General features: G+C 44.2%; 1 protein-coding gene across 17 annotated transcripts in view; it reads right to left on the minus strand.

Moving 5' to 3' along the window:
- Window positions 1-4,017: 4,017 nt before the first annotated feature.
- The window catches only part of DLGAP1 (DLG associated protein 1), a 1,249,700-nt gene continuing 1,231,857 nt past the window's right edge, over window positions 4,018-21,860 (minus strand). For 14 of the 17 annotated variants that reach the window (XM_060310335.1, XM_060310340.1, XM_060310339.1 and 11 more), the window contains 3 exons: window positions 14,364-14,455; window positions 10,009-10,161; window positions 4,018-7,225 (listed from right to left, as the gene is read on the minus strand). In XM_060310335.1, coding sequence (XP_060166318.1) covers window positions 7,016-7,225; window positions 10,009-10,161; window positions 14,364-14,455 — 455 coding nt within the window. In that variant the 3' untranslated portion in view covers window positions 4,018-7,015. Of the gene's footprint in view, window positions 7,226-7,602; window positions 10,162-14,363; window positions 14,456-21,860 lie in introns of those variants that run through there. The other 3 variants (XM_060310342.1, XM_060310345.1, XM_060310344.1) reach the window with 3 other exon arrangements.

Here is a 21,860-nt window from a genome sequence, read left to right on the forward strand (position 1 = left end):
ACTTTTCCCTCTGCCTCTGTTTTCTCCCAGCTGGATCCTCTCTGTCTGTGAATCTGGAGTCCCTGACAGGAATCCTGCTGGGAAATCTTTACGGCATGATGAAGCCAACAGGGATCCCAGGGTGTAGAAGGGGTGGAGAGACCGGTCTTCTCTGTGTCTATTATCTAATGAACACCTTTCAATACTAGGAGTGGTGGAGGACCTGGCCTCTTTCACGAGAATCATTCAGGTGACGCAGTTCGTCAGAATGACTGTCTCTGGGGACGGTACACCAACTTTCCCAGTGTGGTCAAGACCTTGTATTTCTGTAGGTAAGCATTACCTTAATATTTAACTCAGGTTCTCTCAGTTGAATGTTTAACCTAACTGTAATGTGTTGCCTTTGCTAGAAGAACAGCTGGTCTTTGGCCTCCTCAGAATCTGTCTTTAAATGAAGTGAACTTGAGAGCAAATACATGAAGAATTCAGCCACTGACAGGTGGCTTAGGTCCCCATTAGTAGGGTGTTTTTCTTTCCTTGTGTCCAGAATTACTCAGAATTATCTGAATAACTATTCCTCACTTCACCACTATTTCCAAAGTGCTTAACAGACATGCTCAGTCAGTTTGGAAATCCCCATTGTCCTGTGCCAGCCTCTCTCCAATGTTCCAATTTTCCAAACTACTGATCAATTTTTCACTCTCTCTGTAAGACTGCTTGCTTTCTTTATGATTTCATTTTGAACAACCTGCTAGTCAAGGGATCTTTGGGGCATCGACTCAAGATGAGAACAGACACAAGCTCCTTGGAAAGGATTCCCTTTCAGACATTCCAGACTCATTACCTTGCTTGACTAATGTAAGAAACAAGTCAGGAGCCCTTGAGTTGCTCTTTCAAGTTTGTCAAGGTCAACGTTAGAAGTACCAGGCTCACCCTGAGTACCAGGTCCTGCTCCTGCCAGGGGCCAGGCTGCAGAGAAGAGAACTGTCAACTCCCACCGGCAAAGGCAGTGAAGGCAGCGAGGCTCTCTTCCCTCCAAAGGACTCTAAGAGTAAATTATTTAAACTCCTTCTCACCTTTGTTTAAGATCTGCCTCTTCCCACACTTGGGAATTGCAAACAGACATTGTATTGGCTGAGGTTGCAAAGTCCATTAGGTCTTATTCTAGAAAGGAAATGAAGTGACGAAGCTGGTGTTTTAAAAAGTGTCACTTATAGAAGTCAACATTTTCTACAGCAAGAGATTATTCCCTAAGACTAAAACCCCTCTAAAATGTCCCCCCCCCTTCTTTTTCAGTGAATAGAATATTTTAATCTTCAGAGATGTTTCTTCCAATGTACTTTATGGGGACATCCACAGTATTATCTAACTCCCTAGATGTTTCTCTTCATTGTTTCATAATAGAAATTGCTAGTAGGCATTGGACTTGAATGTCCTAGGAAGAAGGAAGGACTCATCAACTGATCATTATGGGTGTAGATCTCAGAAGGCTAGCTATGCAGGAATGTTTTCTGTTTGCAGAGCATTGGTCTTCAGACGTAGTGAAAGCACCAGGATTTAAGACTACAAAACCTGTAATTGTTTGTAACCTCCTCATACTAGACTCAATAGAAAGAATGCATTTTCCCTCTTTATATCACAAGAGAAAACTAAGACTCTATTTGCTTCCCCCTTCCTCCTTTCCAAAATGAAAAAGAGAGTTTTTCTTTTCTTCCTTTGGCTGCTTTGGGTCTTCATTGCTGCAGGCAGGCTTTCTCTAGTTGCAGCGAGCGGGGGCTACTCTTTGTTGCGGTGCATGGCTTCTCATTGCCGTGGTTTCTCTTGTTGCAGAGCACGGGCTCTAGGCACGCAGGCTTCAGTAGTTGTGGCACTCAGGCTCAGTAGTTGTGGTGCACGGGCTTAGTTGCTCCGCGGCATGTGGGATCTTCCTGGACCAGGGATCGAATCTGTGTCCCCTGCATTGGCAGGTGGATTCTTAACCACTGTGCCACCAGGGAAGTCCAAGGAGAGTTTTTCTATGGAAGAATCTCTTTATTGAGGTCTCTATAGAAGCTCCCTCGTGATACTGATTTACCTATCGAGTAATCTGGAAAGAGGACATTAGCATCTACTTCTCTCTGAAGGCAGACTAGAAGTGTGAAGCAGAAGAATGGCATTTTTTTCATCTGTTCTAGTGAAAACATTTGATGAACAGCAACAGTTTAATCAACTACATGGCAGACTTTGACTTTTGGTGTTTTTTTTTTTTTTTTTTTTTTTGCCGTACACGGGCCTCTTACTGTTGTGGCCTCTCCTGTTGCGGAGCACAGGCTCCGGACGCGCAGGCTCAGCGGCCATGGCTCACGGGCCCAGCCGCCCCGCGGCATGTGGGATCTTCCCAGACGGGGGCACGAACCCGTGTCCCCTGCATCGGCAAGCAGACTCTCAACCACTGCGCCACCAGGGAAGCCCCCCTGTGGTTTTCTGATGATGCCTCCCTGGACCAGCAGGAAGCCCAGACAGGGAAGAGCACACTATTTCCTCTCTCTGCTTCAGGGGAAATGAGTGACTTGCAGAGGAATTTAAGACCTATTCTGTAAACTTAGTAAATGCGTTAGGACCAGAGAGAGTTTTCAGCCTGGGCCACTAGTTTCTGTTTGCAAAAGGAGTTAATCTGATCTTAGTTTAGTAGCTGAAAGTTAAACAGTCTATTGAACAAACCCCAGGTGGATTTCGGTACCCTTTGGTAACAGTGGCATACGAGAATGAACACATTCAGACAGTAGGATTTTCCATATGTCATTTATTTAAACCAAAATCAGTTTATATTTTCAAGGGTGTGGATTTCAAAGATACAAAAAGAAATTCAAACCATTTTGTTCAATATCTATAAAAAATGAAATTACATTTTGCTGTGGGTGGGGCGGGAGTGGACCCTGTAACATGGGAAATTGCTTCACTGAAATTCAAATTTCTGTGTGCAAAAACTAACTCATTTTGTTTTAGGATTGGCTGAAATGTTTAAGGAGCCCCGATAAAATATAAGAATTAATTTGCTAAAAGTCAAGAAGTATAATCACAGTTCACACTACGTGAACAGTCAGTGCATGAGCCAAAGTAATGAGATCTTTGCAACCTCGCCCGCGTCCGGCCACTTGATCATTGTTCTTTGGAAGCACTTTCAAAAGTACATTGTGTTATTTTGGTGACTGGCACAGGTCTTGCTTATGTATAAAAATCGGACAAAGTGGCTTATCTGTTTAACAGTTTCCAAGTTTGTTGCATAGAGATGTATGGCTTTGCCCAAGAACTTGGTGGGAGGAAGTATTGTGGACACAGGTCTCAGGGTTGTGGCATTTTCAGATCAGTGTATGTCCACTGTATAAAGTGTTCTAATTGACTTTTTTGTTGTTTTTGGTGAGTCTGTATTTTTGTGTATAAAGTAAGGCTTACAGATATGACCTAGATGAAAACCAGGGGAAATTGACAGTGGCAATTACCAATTCTAAATGTGAGAAGAATGATAAAGACCTCACTGAAGACAAAGCTGAACGCAGGCTTGGATTTTGGACTCAAATCTGTCACTTAATAATTGTGTCATGCTGGGCGAGTGACCGAACCTCAGGGAGCAGTTTTTCAGTACTGTGGGGATGAAATGAAGACCACAATGCATTATTCTGATTTTCCCTACCCCAGAGAACGTGTAGGAAACAAAACTGATGAAGTGTTTTGAAAGAAATCCACGTGGGTAAAAATCTATACAGATTTGAACATGTTTGAGAAGCTAATAACATCTTTCATAAAACATACAGCTCCTGACCTGAAACTTTCAGATGTGTGTAATCATCACAGTAAAAGGACTTTTAGTTTTGGGTACTTAAAGCCCTTCCATAGGGTGCAAGGTCTACCCACCAGCTCACCTGGACTAGTACATGTGTTGTTACAATGAAAGTCACAATGATATGCTTCTTAACTGCTTAATTATTCACCCCCCCCAAAGGCAATTACTTATATTTTAGAAGAAGTAGGACTCTGTAGTGAAAACACACAGACCTGAAAGCAGTGCATTAAGTATTTTATTAATTTCTTTATACATTATGGGAAACATTCATCTATTTACAATTTTTTTTTTTGTCCACACACAGTCTAGGTAGATAAGCCTATGAAATTCCAATTCATAAAGCCATAAAAATGTTCCCCACCCCTCCATCTGAAGGCTTTCAAATGAATCTTTTTTTTTCCAAACCAAAATAATTTTTAAAAATTACATTTGGGAATTCAGATATGCTAGTGATTTACATTCCAGTTATTTAAAATATGCATCTAGACAGGTTTTAAAAAAGAAATGGTAAAGTCACAAGGATAAGGCTTAAATTAAAGTGGTAATGCACAGTAAAATGCACATTAAGGAAACATCTATAAATAACAGAAATATAGTACAAATAAATTAGTTCTATTTACCATTTCAAATATTAAAAATCTTTAATCCATTTCTTCATCTCTCTTTACAAAAAGGTTATGTGAGTTGTATGGAAACATCTGCAAAAAATATAATAAATACTTAATTTCTTTTAACGTTTTTTGATGTGGGAGACAAACTTCTTTTGTAATCCCCCCTCCCCAAGAAAATGCCCAAACACCTTTATACCAAAGTTAAACAAAATAAGTAATTTTTCAGGGTACATACATTTTCCAATATGAACTAAAAAACATTTCTACAAATTACATCAGAAGAACGATGTAACAAAGGTTATGGTCATGGATGTCAGCTTAAGGGGGCAAGTGATTAACAGGCAGCTTTATGTGGGATCATGTCTTAACATCAATAATTAGCCTTCTATAAAGTGTTTGTACAATTGGTGTTTTCAAGGAAGGCAAAGGTCATGGTGCCTGGAGGCCTTCGGCTAAAAGATTTAAAATTCTTACCAAAAATAGCTTATGAATATACAAATACCATTCACATAGACAAGATAAATAGGCCATCTCTTGTCTCTCTTTAAAATATCCTGGGCTAAACCAGTTTGCAAAGAAAATATTGTAGGATGATCTTGAACAGTATTAGAAATCTATTTCTTAATCCAAATCTTATCTCTACCTCACGGTGCAGAGCTGTGGATGGGGACATCTGGTCTTCAAATGGGTGTGGCTTCCTTCACGTTAATCTGAGTTCCGAGTCACTGTCAGGGTTGAATGAGACCATAGGCTACCCAAGGTGGCAGTTGGCCTTACTTGATGCAAACTTTGTGTGACCTTCCTTGGCTGCTAGAGTAAAGAAAAGGTGTATTCTTTTTAAAACCAGCAATACTTGAAGCTCAAATTCTCTGTCTGCTCCAATTTTATAAAGCACTCAAAGGTGCTTTGTTCACCCTAGTTAAAAGTTGGTTGGTTGGTTTTTAAATGTTAGTAGCCCTTGTCTTGTAAACCACAGCAGTAAACATTTGTGCCCTGTTTATAAAGATAGCTCAAAGCATCAATGGCTCTGAGAGGTAGCGAATTCTCTAGTGGTTTTAGAATATGTCCGTGAAAATAGTTGTTGCCAGAACCCATCACCTCTCTTAATTGCTTAAATAAAATTAAATTAGCACCTGGCTATGAGAGTGTTGTTGTTTTTTTTTTAAAAAAAGCATCTCTGGTGCAAGAGTATTTGATGTATGTTTTTAAAAGTCTTTCATTTTTCAATGGTAATTTCTAACGCTTTAGGGAGCTGGAGAAAACGCCAGTGATCATTTAAGATCACCTCATTCTAAGTGCTTAAACTGCTACGAGTAAGGGCATTTAAAGATAACTTGAGCTGGATGCAAAAGTCATACTGGCCATCCATCAGGACTAAAAACGGAAATCAACATTCTCTGCCAAAAGCCTGGGTTTCTTTCAGTGTTTAGGAATCATGACACTGTCCCCCTCCATGTGGCCTCTGAACCTCGCAGGTCAAATTTCTTCTCTCTCTACCTGGGACCTCAAGACAAGTGGCCGCTCTTTGGAACGAGGCAGCATGTCTACTGGGACAGAAAGCTTATTTTACCGGTTTGACACAGGACAAAATCCTTATTCGGGGGTATGTTAGGACTGTGGAGCAGTGAGAAAAGACTGATGAAGACAGACGTCTGCCGTATGAACTACTGGGTTAAAAGAGACGGATGTGTAGCATTCCAAGGGGATGCTAGGAAAATCCCAACTTTTCGCAGAAAGCAGCCCGGCTGCCATGTACAGCACTCCGTAAGCAGAGATGTACTTAGCTCTGTGTAATTAGGTAGCCCCCAGGATGGACACTAACAAATTAATAGAACCAACACTTCCCCTAAAGACCCCACCACCACCATCACAACAATATAATATACATAGTACAAGAAAAGCTGATAAAACACTTCAGGTGTAACTTTTCTTAAGAATAGGACAAAAGAAAAAATCCCTTATGTAGTCTTTTAAACTAGCAGTGCTTCCTTTGTCTTGCCTTGCCTATCTTCATTTTATTGCCTTTCAGAATAGATGGATATCCCTGAAAGATCGGATTGACAATCTTCTGCTGATTGAGACATCTGAAGCAGTGACTGATGACACAAGAGTGAGGCAGTTTTGCAGCTGTGAGCGACGCAGGTACCCCCGGCACCCGCAGGGTTTGCTTCTCTTTCCCCCACTCCGCATCCTGGTCCCCCGCCCCCCAGCCCCGCTGCGTCCCCTCTCGGTGTGTCACTTCCCGACTCCGGTGACAGGGTGTGTGATTTCTGAGGTTGGAAATCAAGTGTTCCATCTGCTTGCCCAAATAGGAAGCGTGTCGGGGAAATCAGGGGGATCGGAGCCCTAGTTTCCTAGTTTCTTTCGGGTGGAAGTCCGCGAGGTCCCGAGGGGACCACCCCCCTGGGGACCCCCCCACCCCGGGATCCTGGATTTCTGAGATACCCTATGGTTCGATATTGCTGGAATCTAAGGACAGACAAGCTCGAGAGAACGGAGGATGGCGGGTGACCTAGAGGGGCCGCGTCTACACGGGTGGGCGGGCCAAGAAGGCGAAGGGCGGGCGCCGGGGAGGAGGCGGCCGGGGGCGCGGCGGCCGGGGGCCTCAGAGCCGGGTCTGCGCCTCGGGGATGTAGATCTCGATGCTCTCGGCGCTCTCGGTGGCCGAGTTCTGGCGGACGGACGCGGCGCGCTTGGCGGCCATCAGGCGCTTGCGGGCCTCCTGGCGCTGCGAGCTCTCCAGCGAGCGCTCCCGGATCAGCGGCGCGGGGCCCTTCGCCGGCTTCTTGGGCACTGGAGGAGGGGCCCTTCGCTCCTGATCAAAGCAGAAGGTTCAGGACATTACACAGCTTCTCAGGACAAGCTTGGGAAAAACTGGGATAGGTCAGTAGTTAGCACACTTTTTTTTTTTTTTTAAGCCTAAGGGTGGTTAGGTTAGTTCTGATCTGCACACTGTATATATATATATATATATATATATATATATATATATATATATATATATTACATGTATAGATATGTATATATTTTTTCTTCATTATTCTGGCTTGCGTATTCAAAAGCTGCAGGGGGAAAAAAATACCGGTAAGTTTAAGGCCAAGGGTAAAGCTGGATGGCAGAACTAGGTCTCTCCAAGGGAAGGATGTGGGTATTTAAAATGCACCCCCCCCCCCCCCCCCCCCCCCCGCCTGCTGAAAGGCTGCAGCTCCCAGCACGTTTACTGCGGTTTTTCTCTGGAGGCTCCAGACTGTTCTGGGTGCCAGAGATGGGAAAGGGTGGCAGCGGTCGCCTCTTAGAACTCTGCATCCCCCTAAGGAGGGAGGCGGAGGGTGCGAGCTCGGTTCAGAGTTTAAAAACATCCCCGCCCTCTCCTCGGGCCCACCCAAACCTAAACAACCAAACGAGGAAGAAGATTGTAAGCCCGCGTTCGTTTAGCTTTGCTGATGCCACAGTGAGTTACACCCGTTTGCACATCACACACAAACACACAGCAATGTACTGGGCAGGGTCACCCTGGAGGGAGGACTTGGACAGTTCCTTACCCTCCCGGGTAGTGGAGTCAGCTCCTAAAACATCCTGCTGGACCGTCACGCCTTAGGGATCTCGGGGCGACTGTGGCGGCCCAGAGGGCAATTCCATCACAGGGACAGACACTGTGCCATGAAAACTGAACACAAGACTGAAAGAGTTCATCCCCCTAGCAGCAGCAAACTAGAAAATGGGTGGCTAATTTTAAATGCCATTGCAAAAACAAAAGCCATATATCACTTGGGCTGGAAAAAAGTACAGTGGGAAAGAAGGGAATCTAAACCACAAAGGATTTTGGGGAAAAAGACGGTGAGTTTTCAGGCTGCACAAAGGTCCACGTGAATCTGATGATTTCATTTTTCAATAAAATACCCTAATTCTCATAAAACTAAATGTGAAAAGTATCTTAAATTAGGGATTCCATGATTCTCCGAAGGGCATTCTCTGTGTTCCTCCTTACTTGCCTGGGTGAAGCCCTAGTTAACATACTGCACTGGAGTTGCCCGCCGGCTGTTTAAGGTGGCATCTTGTGTGGATAAAAAAAGGGAGCACAGAGTGCAAACCATATTCCACCAACCCTGATTGTCTTGTTCATTGTTTCCCTTCCAGTTCATGGGGTGATGCAAAGCTCTGATGACAGACAACGTGCGTGAAGGTTTAGAAATCAAGTTAACTAATGATTTACTGTGTCAATAGGTTACCTATATCAATTCTTAGCTTCACTCCTTTTGGACGTTTAAAATCTTCATTGTTGGGTAACTCAGTCGATATTTTGGAAACTTTTTAGTCATATTTTCCTTTCCTTGCACATTTTATTTTTTAACTATAATTTTTAAAAATCCATGAGTGAGAAATCAGATGGATCAGCTCTAGAAATTCAGTTACCAGTATGTGTGTACATCTGTAGTGTTTTCTTAAAGTCAGACCAATTTAAAAGCTTACGTAGCAGACAGTTTCAAACCCAGATTAAAGAAAACTAGATTGAGTGCAAATGTTTGGCTCCCCCAGTGAGAGGCCACACAGACATCCATGGTACTTTGATGCTTCGCACCAAAACCCCACAGGTGGATGGTGACAGAATTAGAGATGAGGGACAGTGATGAGAGCGGTGGCCCCTTCGATGATGCACCGGCTGGTGGCACTGGATTTCTCCCGGGAGCCCATGGACCCCAAGAACCCTGGTATTATAATGGGCAGCAGCAGAATGGATTGGACTGCGGCTTGCTCTCTGATAGGTGCAGGGATCAGAAAAGGGCATCACAAGTACAGCTGTGCCTAATATTTAGAAGTTGAATCTCTCGGGAACATCTGACCTCAGGCCATAGGAAAGCAAAGGGTTAAAAAAGTCATGCATGCCTGGCCAGCCTAGGGAGGTGGACATTGGATACCTGGGCAAGCCTGGTGGACCCGCCGTAATCAAATGTGAAAATTGCCATTTATTAATTCAAGTAAAAGCATTTGAGTCTTTACTTCTACGCTCTCGCATGAGGAACCCAGTGAGCGATATTCCCCAGGGCAAATCAACCAACAGTAAAACTCTTAAAAAATCCCAACATTTATGATTACTGTGAAACTTTACGGTGTGTATATTTTTACACTTGAACAACAGTGGTTTCTTTATTACTATATTTATGAAATGATTATCAAAGTCGGTTAGTTTGCAGGGCTTCCTATTTTCTCGGAAGCACGTGCTAGGGGTGTAAGGAAGTTGAGCTCTTGCTGTATGTAACCGTGCACTGAAGATGTCATTTATTTTAGTTTAAAAAGCAAAATGGAGGCAGTTCCTTCCAGTGACTAAAATGGTTTAACTTAAAGTTTAATTAACAAAAAAAGCCACATTCCCATTTTCCAATTCACACAGACAGGTTTTTCTTTAAAAATATGCCTGAAACATATTACAGATAATATCCCAAGTGATTACTATGTAAACATTGTCATTACAATGAAATTAATATGATATCAGCTCCATTTCACATTGTAAACAGCAAGACTGAAAGCAGAAGCCTATTTAGACTGTCCAGTGTTTGTGCAGGTTTTTAAATGAACCATACAAAATCTACATTGTTCTACCTTCTTGTCAAGAGGATCCATCTGTTTCCAATTATTGGCCTTTAACTGATGAAGTTCATCAAATTTCATACTAATATTTTCTATGGACAACTGCAGCATGTCCCAGAACCCCGCCAAATCCTGGGAGGTGGGCCTTGGATGAGCGCTGGGATTCTGTATGAGAGAAAGAAAAACATTCACGCTTTAGAGGTGATGATCTAGGACAACAAGCACAGGACCAAGGCGGCCTTTTCAAATATTTCAAATAACGCAAGGAGGATGAGTTCCTTTTGGTTTTCAGATAGGAGAGAGAAGTGAAGCTATCGATGGCCCTTTTATTCATTTCATATTTTATATATGTCTTATATACATATTCACCTTTCTTAAGGAATAATTGACCAAATTGCAAAATATTTAGAGTGTGCAACGTGATGATGTGATATATACACACATTGTGAAAGGACTCCCCCGTCGAGTTAAGTAACACATCATCACCTCATGTATTTATCTTTGTGTGTGTGTGAGAACATTTATGTTCTACTCTCTTGGCGAAGCCCAGTTATACAATACACTGCTATCAACTATAGTCACCATGTTGTAATTAGATCTTCAGACCTTATTCGTTTGATAGCTGAAAATCTGTACCGTGTTGCCAACCTCTCCCTGTTTCCCCCACACCCAAGCCCCTGGCAACCACGTTTATACTCTCTCTGAGTTTGGTTTTTTAAAAAAGATTCCACTGCAAATGATAAGTTTATACATTCATCTTATACACATTGGAGTCAGTGATTCTCAACGTCAAAGTAAAATTCTTCTTTTGTTAATATTACATCCTTCAGTACGCTATGGCAGGGAGTCTATAAACATTTGAAAAATCCCAGAATGTATGATCTATGACAAGATGCATTTAAAGCTATATTTAAAGGAAAATACCTTTTGCAAAAAAAAAAAAAATACAGTGTATTGGTACTAGAGTCAGTATTCAACTCCATGCCATCCAACATACTCAGAGAACATATAAGGAATCTAAAGTAAAGTTCATTTTAATACTCATGTTGAGTGAAAATACTAGGGCAAACAATGATAAGTAATAAAAGAACTGGATTTTCAAACTACTGTGTGTTTAACAATTAAGATATCTCTAATGTAGGAAGTCATGTTATCATATAAGTACTTGGATAAAATCATTTGGAAGCGAATTAGTTTTAAATTGACCATAACGTAAACATGGCAAATGTGAGAACACTTGTCTATACACACACATAGATGCCTGTAGTGACCCATTTGCTAGATAATATTAAACATTCTTTGGTTTGTGGATTGACTTTCTTTGCCCTCATTCACGTATCCCTGACAAGTACTAGAAAGTATGAACCACTCATTTATATGGTCTGAGACAGAAAAAACAACTAAAGACTGAAGGTGTTGTGTTCATCGCTGGTTACTACCTGCAACAGTAGCTAAAGGCATTCATGGGCAGATGGGTGGGACTCCCACTTGCCAAAAGTTTCTAGCAGGGGTCCGTTTTGGTTACCTCTGGGAATCTGGGCAATTGGAAAGACTGTGAAGTCTCATGCCATATAATAACTGGAGGCCAGTTTGTACTTTTAAAATCAGCCCTATGAAAATATCATCAGAATTTCAGGAAGCTCAAGGTTGGTGACCATCAAAGTTAATAAGTTGGAAAGAACGTTTTACCCCTTTCATGGACTAGCATTATTGGTCTGGCTTCAAAATAAATACAAGTAAAGAATATATTTATAAACTTACACTTTTAAAACTACCCATAGATCATTGGAATAAGTAAGTTCTAAAATTTGTAAGTATTTGGGTCAGTGTTAAACTCTATTCTAATGACATCTGAATTAACAAGAGGGTTTCTCTGTAGTACTTTGATTTAGTAAACTAAAAAGAAAGTTTCTTAACATCTAGGTTCAGAATAGACAGATAATAGCTTTGACAAAGTACTTGTCAAATGGAGTTTTATGATCTTGCAATATATTTCCTTATCTTATTGGTAACTAAAAGCTAAATTGCTCATACTTTGAAGTTCACCGAAGTCTTTTAGGTCACAAGCTCCGTTGGTTAAACTGTTTTAGTGCATCAGTCGATGAAATGATAGAGGTCGTTTAACTCTGTAACACGGGTAATTTGTTCCTTTCCCACCAAGACTCTCTTTGCTGACACAGCCTCCAGGGGATGGATGGGGAAGCAGAGGGAAAGAGCCTGGGTGCTCAGCCAGTCTCCGAATCAGAGACTCCTGTGACACCCCGGCGCAGAAGGAGATGCACAGCCCGCTTGAGTATGAACCAGGCCACTTGGAGGTCAGAGGTGGTAGAGGTTGAGAAGGATACGGCGGGCCAGGTCCCTGGGTTGACTTTTGTTGCAATCCATTTATTCTATGCCCGAGAGTCAAGTCGGAGACAAGGTGCAAGTGTTCTCAGGTGTCCTCCTCAGAGTAAGAACTCAAGCAAGCAGAGCTGGGCCTGGGGTGACCGATCTCAGTGCTGCTTTAATGCACCTTTGTGGACCTAAGTGGTACCATCACCAGGCCACCGTGCTTCCTGCTGCAGAGGAGATGGAGCTGAGCCAGCAGGGTCAGGAGGGGACTCAAATCCTGCGGGGCCTTTACAGGGATTGAAGTCGAACACACTGGGATCTGAACCTTGGCTCTGCCTCTTACCACGCGGCCCTGGCAAGTCACTGAGCTCTTCCAGGCCCATTTTCCTCAACGGTAGAACCGTCATAAAAAAATGTCACTGTATTCTCCAGACCGTTGCTTTGAGGATCTAACCAGATCATAAACTTAAAAGCTCTGAGGACACAGTGCGCTTCTGCTCCTGCTTCTATAATTCTTTTCAAAGGGGTGCTGTGTTTGCCCTGTAGCATGTACTTATTGGTCTCCGCCTGTGTCTTTTGGCCAGTTTGAGAAATATGGCTTTATATGAACTTTTTTACATATGATTCTTTACAAGAGCAAAGAATCATATTAATTAAGATCTGTGGGGCTTCCCTGGTGGCGCAGTGATTGAGAGTCCGCCTGCCGATGCAGGGGACATGGGTTCGTGCCCTGGTCCGGGAGGATCCCACGTGCCGCAGAGCGGCTGGGCCCGTGAGCCATGGCCGCTGAGCCTGAGCGTCCGGAGCCTGTGCTCCGCAACGGGAGAGGCCCGCGTACCGCAAAAAAAAAAAAAAAAAAGATCTGTGACACATCCGCAAGTTTACAGATTAGCAGGAATTCTGTACCTGGCACGTAGTGAAGCTCAATAAGATATTGGTTGAATCACTTATCAATACATCTACTAATATATATTATCTCATAATTCAGAATAGAATTTCTGAGACGCTGAAAGAAGGGTCAGGTAATTTTTGCTGAGGGAGGAGAAAACAAACTACAGATGTCAGGGGTGGGGGTGAGGAGGAAGGAAAGGATAGCCCCAAGGGGAGGGTTCAAAAAGAAAAGCCTGGTGAAGAGAGATGGAGAGCACCAACTTTTGCCGGGTTTATATCTGCTCTTGGTCGAGCCCTGTCTAGATAAATTCCATTCGGTCTGTATTTGTCCTTGTTAACAAGATGTGGTTAGAACTCTAAAATCATAGTCTGGGTCAATCAGATTGCAAATGATTCATGTTTTTAACCTTCCAGGAGATAAACTAGTTGCTTTTCATTTTCTTTATTTAGATCCAACTTGATCATTAATTGACCAATAAAAGCTATGTTTGTGGAATGACACTTGTAGAGATGGTAGCATTTAAAAAAAATTCTATGAGGAAGCTCTTGCCCTTGTCTTTTGCTGGTAATTTTTTTAAAATGTTGTTGATGCTAGTATTAGTTTTGTCTCTTTGTCCTGGTTTATTTTGTTTCTGTATGTCCAAGAAGGCTGAATGATTCATTGGTCTCAGGGAGATCAAATCTATACCTTATGACACCTTCCACTTCTGATTCTTGAATTAAAACAGAGAACTCTGATAAGAAAATAAGCCCTGATGGCTATTTCAGAAAGAAACTCATTATCGAAAATGATTTTTTTGCTGTAATATTATTTTTTACGTATCAGTCTGCTCCATAGTTTGGTAAGAATAATGAAATCAGAAGGCCAGGAAAATGGAAAGTCTTCAGTTACCGAACAAAAAAGGGGAGGGGAATGGAGTTTTAACCTGATTGGATTCTTTCTTCAAAGATTACTTAAGTATAACATAAATATTTTTAATTTTAAGAAAAGCAGGAAATATATGATTCATCAGAAAACTCTCTATTCCAGGTAAGAGAGTCCGATGGGCTGTGACTTGGTTCTACTTTAGTTGGACCGGTCTTGACAACAGGTTCTTCTCGTGGTACTAGCAGGGAAAATGGTAGTGATGGGTAAGGATACCTACCAGGTTTTCTTCACACAGTTCTCTGAACTGGTAGAATTTCTGGGCCATAAGAAGTTGGGCACTGCCAACTGCAGTTCGGATTTTCCCTAGAACTGAAAAAAGCAAACAGACAAGAAGTTTACACGTGACGTCTCATTGCTGAGACTTAGTCTGGTAAAGCAAAGAGGAAGTTATGCTGTAGTAATTAGGGAAAACGATATGCACACCGCACGCGCGCACACGCACACAGCCCGGTCGTGGCCGTTGCTCTGCGGTCTGTGGAACGGACGCTCCTGGGTTAAAGAAGAAAACCAACTTGGAGAAAAACACATGCCCATCATGCATCTTTCTTAGGAATAACGGAGTTTTCCATCACAGCCCTGGATGTTACCAGGAAAGGAGGCAGATAGTTTTGCTTTTTGTTTTCCTTTTCCTTTTACTGCAAGGATGAATTTCAAGTGTTTGCCAGTACAGTTACGGATTTATTTGTGTCATAGTCTGCTAGCTTGTTTTTCTAATCCGAGTTCAAACACAAGAAAAGCAGCCCTAATTTGGAGCGGGGAATCTCGTGGCACTCACCATATCCCATCCATAGCCTTCATTATTTTTCCGGAGTTCAGCCACTGGTACTGTCAGGAAAGAGCCATGGCCAGTTGCAAGATTGTCTAAGGAGTGAACATTGTCAGCCCGTTGCCTAGGGGACGCCAGCACCGCCCCTGCTTTTCCACTCCACAGACCAACGTTATTGTTCATAGAGGTTTAATTCCCTGTGCACTGTGCTGAAAATCCTCCCTTTGCAAGCTACTTCTTGCCTCCGGTGCAGTCGAAGGGGACAACCTTTCAGCGCATGGGTGAGCTGAGCAGAAAGGAGCCTCTGCCCCAGCATCCCGAGGATCCCGAGCTCCGCGTTATCCCGGAGGCGCTCCCTACGCCGGTGGGGCCCGGGCTGCTGCGCGGCTGGAGCCCGGCCACCCGGCACTGGGCACCGGGCAGGAAGGAAGGGGAGACGGCGCCCACAGAGAAAGCCAGAGCGGGGGAGCCTCCGAGGGGGGCTTGCCCGCTTGGAGATCTTCACAGGGAGAGATTTTATGGGACTGAAGCAACGTTTTTGCTGCTGTAGTTTTGTTCTGAATTTACCGAGCCTGAGACTCGGAGTGGAATTAGATCTCCCTTTCTTGACCTCATTCCCCACAAAGACTGAGAAGACAACGAAAAGCAACTTCATTTTGGGGTTTCTAGTCATCTGCTCCTCTGTTTAAGGCTGCCAGGCTGGATAACGATTTCGGCTGCCCACCCCCTGGGCACTACCCAAATATTTCAGCCTTCCCGCACATGTGACCAGGGCATCTCTGAACTCTAGAAGTCACCAGTCACACCAGAGCTGAAGCTCAGAGATTGCCTCCCCAGGGATAGCGGAGGTCCCCCTTGAGAGCCACCAGGCAGCAAATTCTCAGGCCTAGGAGTTGACATTTTTTCAATCTGTTTGTAAAATCTTTTGGGATGATTACCTTTTCCTCTTTAACAGATCAATCACTTGTGTGAGGTCTCCCTCCTTTTCTCAACACCCCAAAGCAGAAAAGACAGCACAGGGCACCACAGAAGTTAAGAGTACTGGCCCTGACTGGCCAAGGATCCTTGCCGGAACACTTCCTAGCCACGGCCCTGGACAAGTCACCTAATCTCTGTTTTCTTATATGTAAAATGGGGCTAAGGGTACCTACTTACTGGCAGCGTTGTTGTGAAGGTTAAAAGCGGCAATGTGGGGGCTTCCCTGGTGGCGCAGTGGTTGAGAGTCTGCCTGCCGATGCAGGGGACGCGGGTTCGTGCCCCGGTCTGGGAAGACCCCACATGCCGTGGAGCGACTGGGCCCGTGAGCCATGGCCGCTGAGCCTGCGCGTCCGGAGCCTGTGCTCCGCAACGGGAGAGGCCGCAACGGTGAGAGGCCCGCGTACCGCAAAAAAAAAAAAAAGCGGCAATGTGTGTGAATTGCTTAGGACTGGATCTGATTATACAGCAAGTGCTCAATAAATGTTTATTATTGAGGACCAGGACTCTACACTTCCACTGTGGGTGTGCGACTGTGGGCCCCACACTTGCTCTGCCCAGAAGAGAAGAGAGAGAGAAAAAAATGTCTGGATTATTCATAGGCAACCAGTATCCTTAGTTGTCTGGGACAGGTATGTGCTTTGGAGGACCTGTCCCAGATCAGTCAGAGACAGATCGGAAGGGGCACTTCCTAAGTGAACACGTGGTTTAGGCAAACTCTGAGGTTTCTGGAAACCTCTCTGAATGATCTTGCTGAAGGGCGGGACTGTGACACCAGCAAATCTCAGAATGATTCCTAAAAGCTTAGAGCTAGAACCCAGGTCTCCAATCGGCTGCCTGGGATTGTACAGCTCCTGGGGACTGTGAGAGAAACTTGAGGTATCCGGATACACCTCAACAGTTTGAGCTAATGGCTCTCAATGACACCCAGATACCTAAGCTCTGTAATGGACTGCATAACAAGATGAGCTGAATAAGACAGCGATTCTCAAATGAGGGGAAAGCACTGCGGCAAACAATCATTTGGGCAACACCCACCATGTAGGTAGGGGCTAACTCGGATGTCTTCTTGGAAGTTAAGCAAGGGACATCTTCACTCAGCATGGTCTGGTGAGAGCGAAAACACCGGGAATAGAGTCGGGGCCGTTCTGTTTTTCAGGTTTTTACCATCACGTTCTTGAATGGAAATTCCCTGCTGGCTCCAGGATTACTTGCATTTCTAGTGTCCTTTCCTAGGCCCAGGGTGGGGAGATGAGGATTTGTCTCCATGAACCAGGAGGTCTGGGACAAGCAGACGATTACCCCTACCTCCTTGTCCTCCACGCTTTCTTTTCCAGAGAACTAAAAACTCACTTTGATCTTAAGAAAGCTCTAATAAAGTTTTTTTTCGTTTAGTTTTTCCATTAGACACTCACTTGGTGGGTGAAATAACTCTTTTCTTCTGAAGGTAAAATTCATATTTGTTACATAGGCTTTGAGGAAGTAAAAAAGACAAAGTAAATGGTAAACTCCAATGGAAGTAAAAAGTAGAAAAAAAAAAAAGGCTGAAGGTTGGTAAAGAAATGAGATAAAGGGCTTCCCTGGTGGCGCAGTGGTTAAGTGCTGATTCAGGGGACACGGGTTCGAGCCCTGGTTCGGGAAGATCCCACATGTTGCAGAGCAACTAAGACCGTGCACCACAACTACTGAGCCTGTGCTCTAGAGCCCACGAGCCACAGCTACTGAGCCCATGTGCTGCAACTACTGAAGCCACATGCCTAGAGCCCATGCTCCGCAACAAGAGAAGCCACCGCAATGAGAAGCCCGCGCACCACAACGAAGAGTAGCCCCTGCTTGCCGCAACTAGAGAAAAGCCCACGCGCAGCAACAAAGACCCAACTCAGCCAAAAATAAATAAATAATTAATTAATATTTGAAAAAAAAAGAAATGAGATTAAGAAGAATCTGAAAGTCATTTTTTTTTTCTTTTTTTGTGGTAGGTGGGCCTCTCACTGTGTGACCTCTCCCATTGCGGAGCAGAGGCTCCGGACGCGCAGGCTCAGCGGCCATGGCTCATGGGCTCAGCCGCTCCGCGGCATGTTCCCGGACCAGGGCACAAACCCGTGTCCCTTGCATCAGCAGGCGGACTCTCAGCCACTGCGCCACCAGGGAAGCCCTGAATGTCATTTTGAAACTACTCTAAAATGTTCCATACCAGCCTTCAGCAGGGTGGAAAGAAAAGTACTTCTCTCAGGGATGCTAGGAAAAGAAGGATAAAGGAGCAAGCGTAAATGAGATATTCAGGCTGCCTCTGTGGGCCTTTCCTATGCATATAGCAGCCCAACCTGGTGAAAGAACGTTCCAGAAGAGGCCTAGGTACAGGATATCTTCCCAAGGTGTTAGCCTTGCATCTCAGTATTTTACTGTACGTGGTGGCAATTAACTTCGCAGGGGCTGGGTTGGCCCTCAAAGCCAAGGCCAAAAATGTCAAAGGAGCCTGAAAGGACTTGTGGGATCTACACAAAAGCTGGTGCAGGGACACCCCCTGTGGGTTCTGGGAATTCACTCATTTACTCAGCAAATATTGAATAAGGGCATACGATGTGCCAGGCTGTGCTGCATGGATGTGACACGGTGATGAGGACAAAATCTTGCCCTTGTGGATTCCATTCTGGTGAGGGGACGTGGGGGAGATGGACGTCAGAAGTACAAACATGGCTATACGTGTTTGGGATCTGCTGAATCACTTGGATTGGGATGGATGGGACGAAGTATGATTGGGCCAAAGGACAGTGAATTCTTTAAATGGTGATCAGAGTGCTTTCAGTTCTCTTGGTCTCTCTCCTTAAAAAAGGAAAATAAGCAAAGAACAACAACAACAAAAGTGGTTTGTGTTGGTATCCGTTGCAATATGAAATTGGCTCTGGACTAAACTGTTATAGGAATCATCATTTGAAAATGTTACTGTTTTTTATTTTGGAAAAAAGTTAAAATACGTGAAAGTACAAAAAGGGCAAGAGAGCAAACATTCATGGATGTGCTCTCCCTCAAAGGATCAAATGCTAATTTTTTTCAAATTTGCTTCTGAACTTCTGTTTCTTTCTTTTTTTCCCCTCTCTCCCTCTCCAGTGAAGGGAAGCCCTACGGACAAAGTATTCTCTACTTCTGTCCCCTTTGCCTCCCTCCCTAAAGGAAACCACTAGACCAGACAACCAACATCCCAGTCCCACCCCTGAGTTTATGAAGGTGTCTCCTTTGGTCCTAGAAAGGCGACAGCTAAGGGCCTTCTTGAGAGCAAAGGAGAGCGTTAGATTGGGGTGACCCCTCTTGCACAGCTGAGACCCCACGGCCTAGAATGGGCGGTTGAAGGCTCTGTCCATCCAGGAGGAAGATGTGCCCCTGGGGTTTCCTTTAGTTGGTTTTTTCTCACACTCTGGTCCACACAGTCTTTCCAGATTGTTCCATCCAAATGTAGTTAATAGTTTTTACCATCCATTCCCCTTAGGGCCCATTCCCTGCCCCTTCCAGAATAATAATCTCTGCTATGTCACCCCAGGCATGCCATTTAACCATGATTTATTCCATCTATTTGTATCACACGTAATCACAGAATAGGCCTCGTCTTGCTTTGCCGCTCTTTGCATGTAGAGAACCCTGGTCTCCCTGCATGCCTATAAGAACCCCGATGGTGAATTTTTTCAGGTTCCTTTCTCCCTTTCCTTTCCTCCCAGCTCCTGTGTTAGTGTATCCCTCAGTGGGACTGCAGAACAACAACCCAAAACGCTGTTGAACTGAATTCCTTCTATGTAAGAAGTGGGCATCTCTTTATTAACTCCCCCACTCATAAGCCTAGAGACCTCTCATCCCACGATGAATGGGTGGCTCTGGGGGATCATAGCAGAGAGGACAGGCCTGCATTAGTTCACCACACAAAGCCAGGAAGATCAGAAAGGCCATCACTGTTTGGTTTTTGCAAAAACCTGCCTATTTATATTACTATTACCTTGTATTTCAAAGCACTTTCACGCGCACATCTAACGTGATCCTCACAGGACCCCGTGGGGCAGGGCCAATGTCATCATTTTAGCTGAGGAAAGCTGGGCTCAAAGTATGAAGTGACTTCCCTGGGGCCCTGGTCCAGCTGTGCCCTTTTCCCTCAACACTTACTGAGAATTGGTTCTGAATCCACTCAACTGAAGGCCTCTGAGCATGATTTCTTTCCTTTATCCACACTTTCTAGCCACGGCCAGTGGAGAGAAGGGGGGCAGCTGTAACCAGTTAGTGGGGGAATTTGCAGAAGTTCGGCAAGTCTGATCCCTGTCCTACGTCAGGGCAGGAGGGCAAAGCACGTCTACCGAAAATGACTGTCGCACAAAGAAATCTCAGTCACGAAAAGAATGCAGGAACCAGGGGTCACTTGAAAGAGATGGCGGGTGTAAGGTTCAAGTTTTGTTTTTTCTTTGAAAGACTATGCATCGTAATGAGAAGCAGAGAAAGACAAAATAGTCTTTTATGAAAACCACGATTTAAAATTTCCTCGCTACATTCAATCAGAAACCCAGACATCTAGAAAAGAGCACACCTCCTCCTTCCCACTGACCCCCACATGGTACCATTTTTATTTGGGGAACAAGGAGGTGGTATAAAAGGCACAGGAGTGAAGGGAATGAACAGTTTCTCTCAAGTGTTCAGTGGTAGCCGAGTAAAACAAAGGCCGTCTCCTCCGGGGACGTGTCTGACTTTTTGCTGAGTCAAAACCCTTATTTTATATCCATAGGCCTAGCTCCCTCTCTCTGCCATCACGATCTGTGTGGTTGAATCTGTTTGTCACAAGACTTTCAGGATCAAGGGATTCCTGGCCATGAAACGAAAGCAGAATCATCCCCTTCCCCAGTGGATTTGGATAAAAACTGGGAATAAAATCTGGTCCGGCTCCAATCGGAGACACTGGATGAGACTGAGCTGGGTCTATAAGGAACCGCATGGGAGATATTTATACTGTATATATAAAGTCGCCAGCATCTTACCATGTCAAGCTGAAAACATCCCGACTATCTAGACCGTTGGATGTGTTTTATTGGGAAAATGATTTTTTTCTTTGTTTCTACATTTCTGCATGAGTAGCTTGGTTCAGGAATAAATATGTGTGACCCTTTGTTTGAAAAAAATATCCTTACGCATAACCAACATGCGCATTTAATATTCAAGAAGGGTTAGGCCTCTAGCGCTGACAGGCCAGGAGCACTGGTTGCTTTGACTGCTTCCGGTTCTTACGGACTGTGCCGGCTCCACCATCAGCATTTATATCTTCGACCTGGACACTGCCTATCAATACAGAGGAGTCCGTCTGGCTGTCCCACCAGTGGTGAAGCTTCTGCAGTGGACAGGCTGGGGGGACACGTCCCAGGCCCTGCCGCCTACACCTAATTCCCCTGGTCTGCTTCCTTTCCTAACTTCCTCTCTGTGTGACATCCCAGAAAGAGAATAGGCACTGGAGTCAGAAATACCACTTATCAGCTGCGGAGCTTGGGAGAATGTATTGTACTCTCAGACTCTGTTTTCTTTGTCTGTCAAGCGATCATAATGCTATCTTCATAGGATTGCTGATTATTTAATGAAATCATATATGGAAATTGTTAGGATGTAGCAGGAATTATAACTCCTATATCCTATCGACATTCTTTAGCTCTTGGTCATTCACCTGGGAAACTAAAAGGTGACATGATCCCAAACAGGGAATTATTTATCCTGCTAATCTTCACGCTCCATCGTCTCTCCCCAACAGTGTGAGCTGACTGAACGTCCTCTTTTTTTGGTGGCTTTCATGCAGGCAGGCTTAGACAAGCGTCAGTGTGTGGGGGAATCACGCCTTTGGTCTGTGCGCATAAGAAATCCACAACAATTCTTCAGGGCCCCAGATTTTCATGCCTATCTGGGCATATCTCCCCACCTAACAGAGCTAGAACAGTGGCCAACTGGCTGCTGGATGACAGA

The sequence above is a fragment of the Globicephala melas genome, chromosome 13, assembly GCF_963455315.2.
Source record: "Globicephala melas chromosome 13, mGloMel1.2, whole genome shotgun sequence".
Lineage (NCBI taxonomy): Eukaryota > Metazoa > Chordata > Mammalia > Artiodactyla > Delphinidae > Globicephala > Globicephala melas.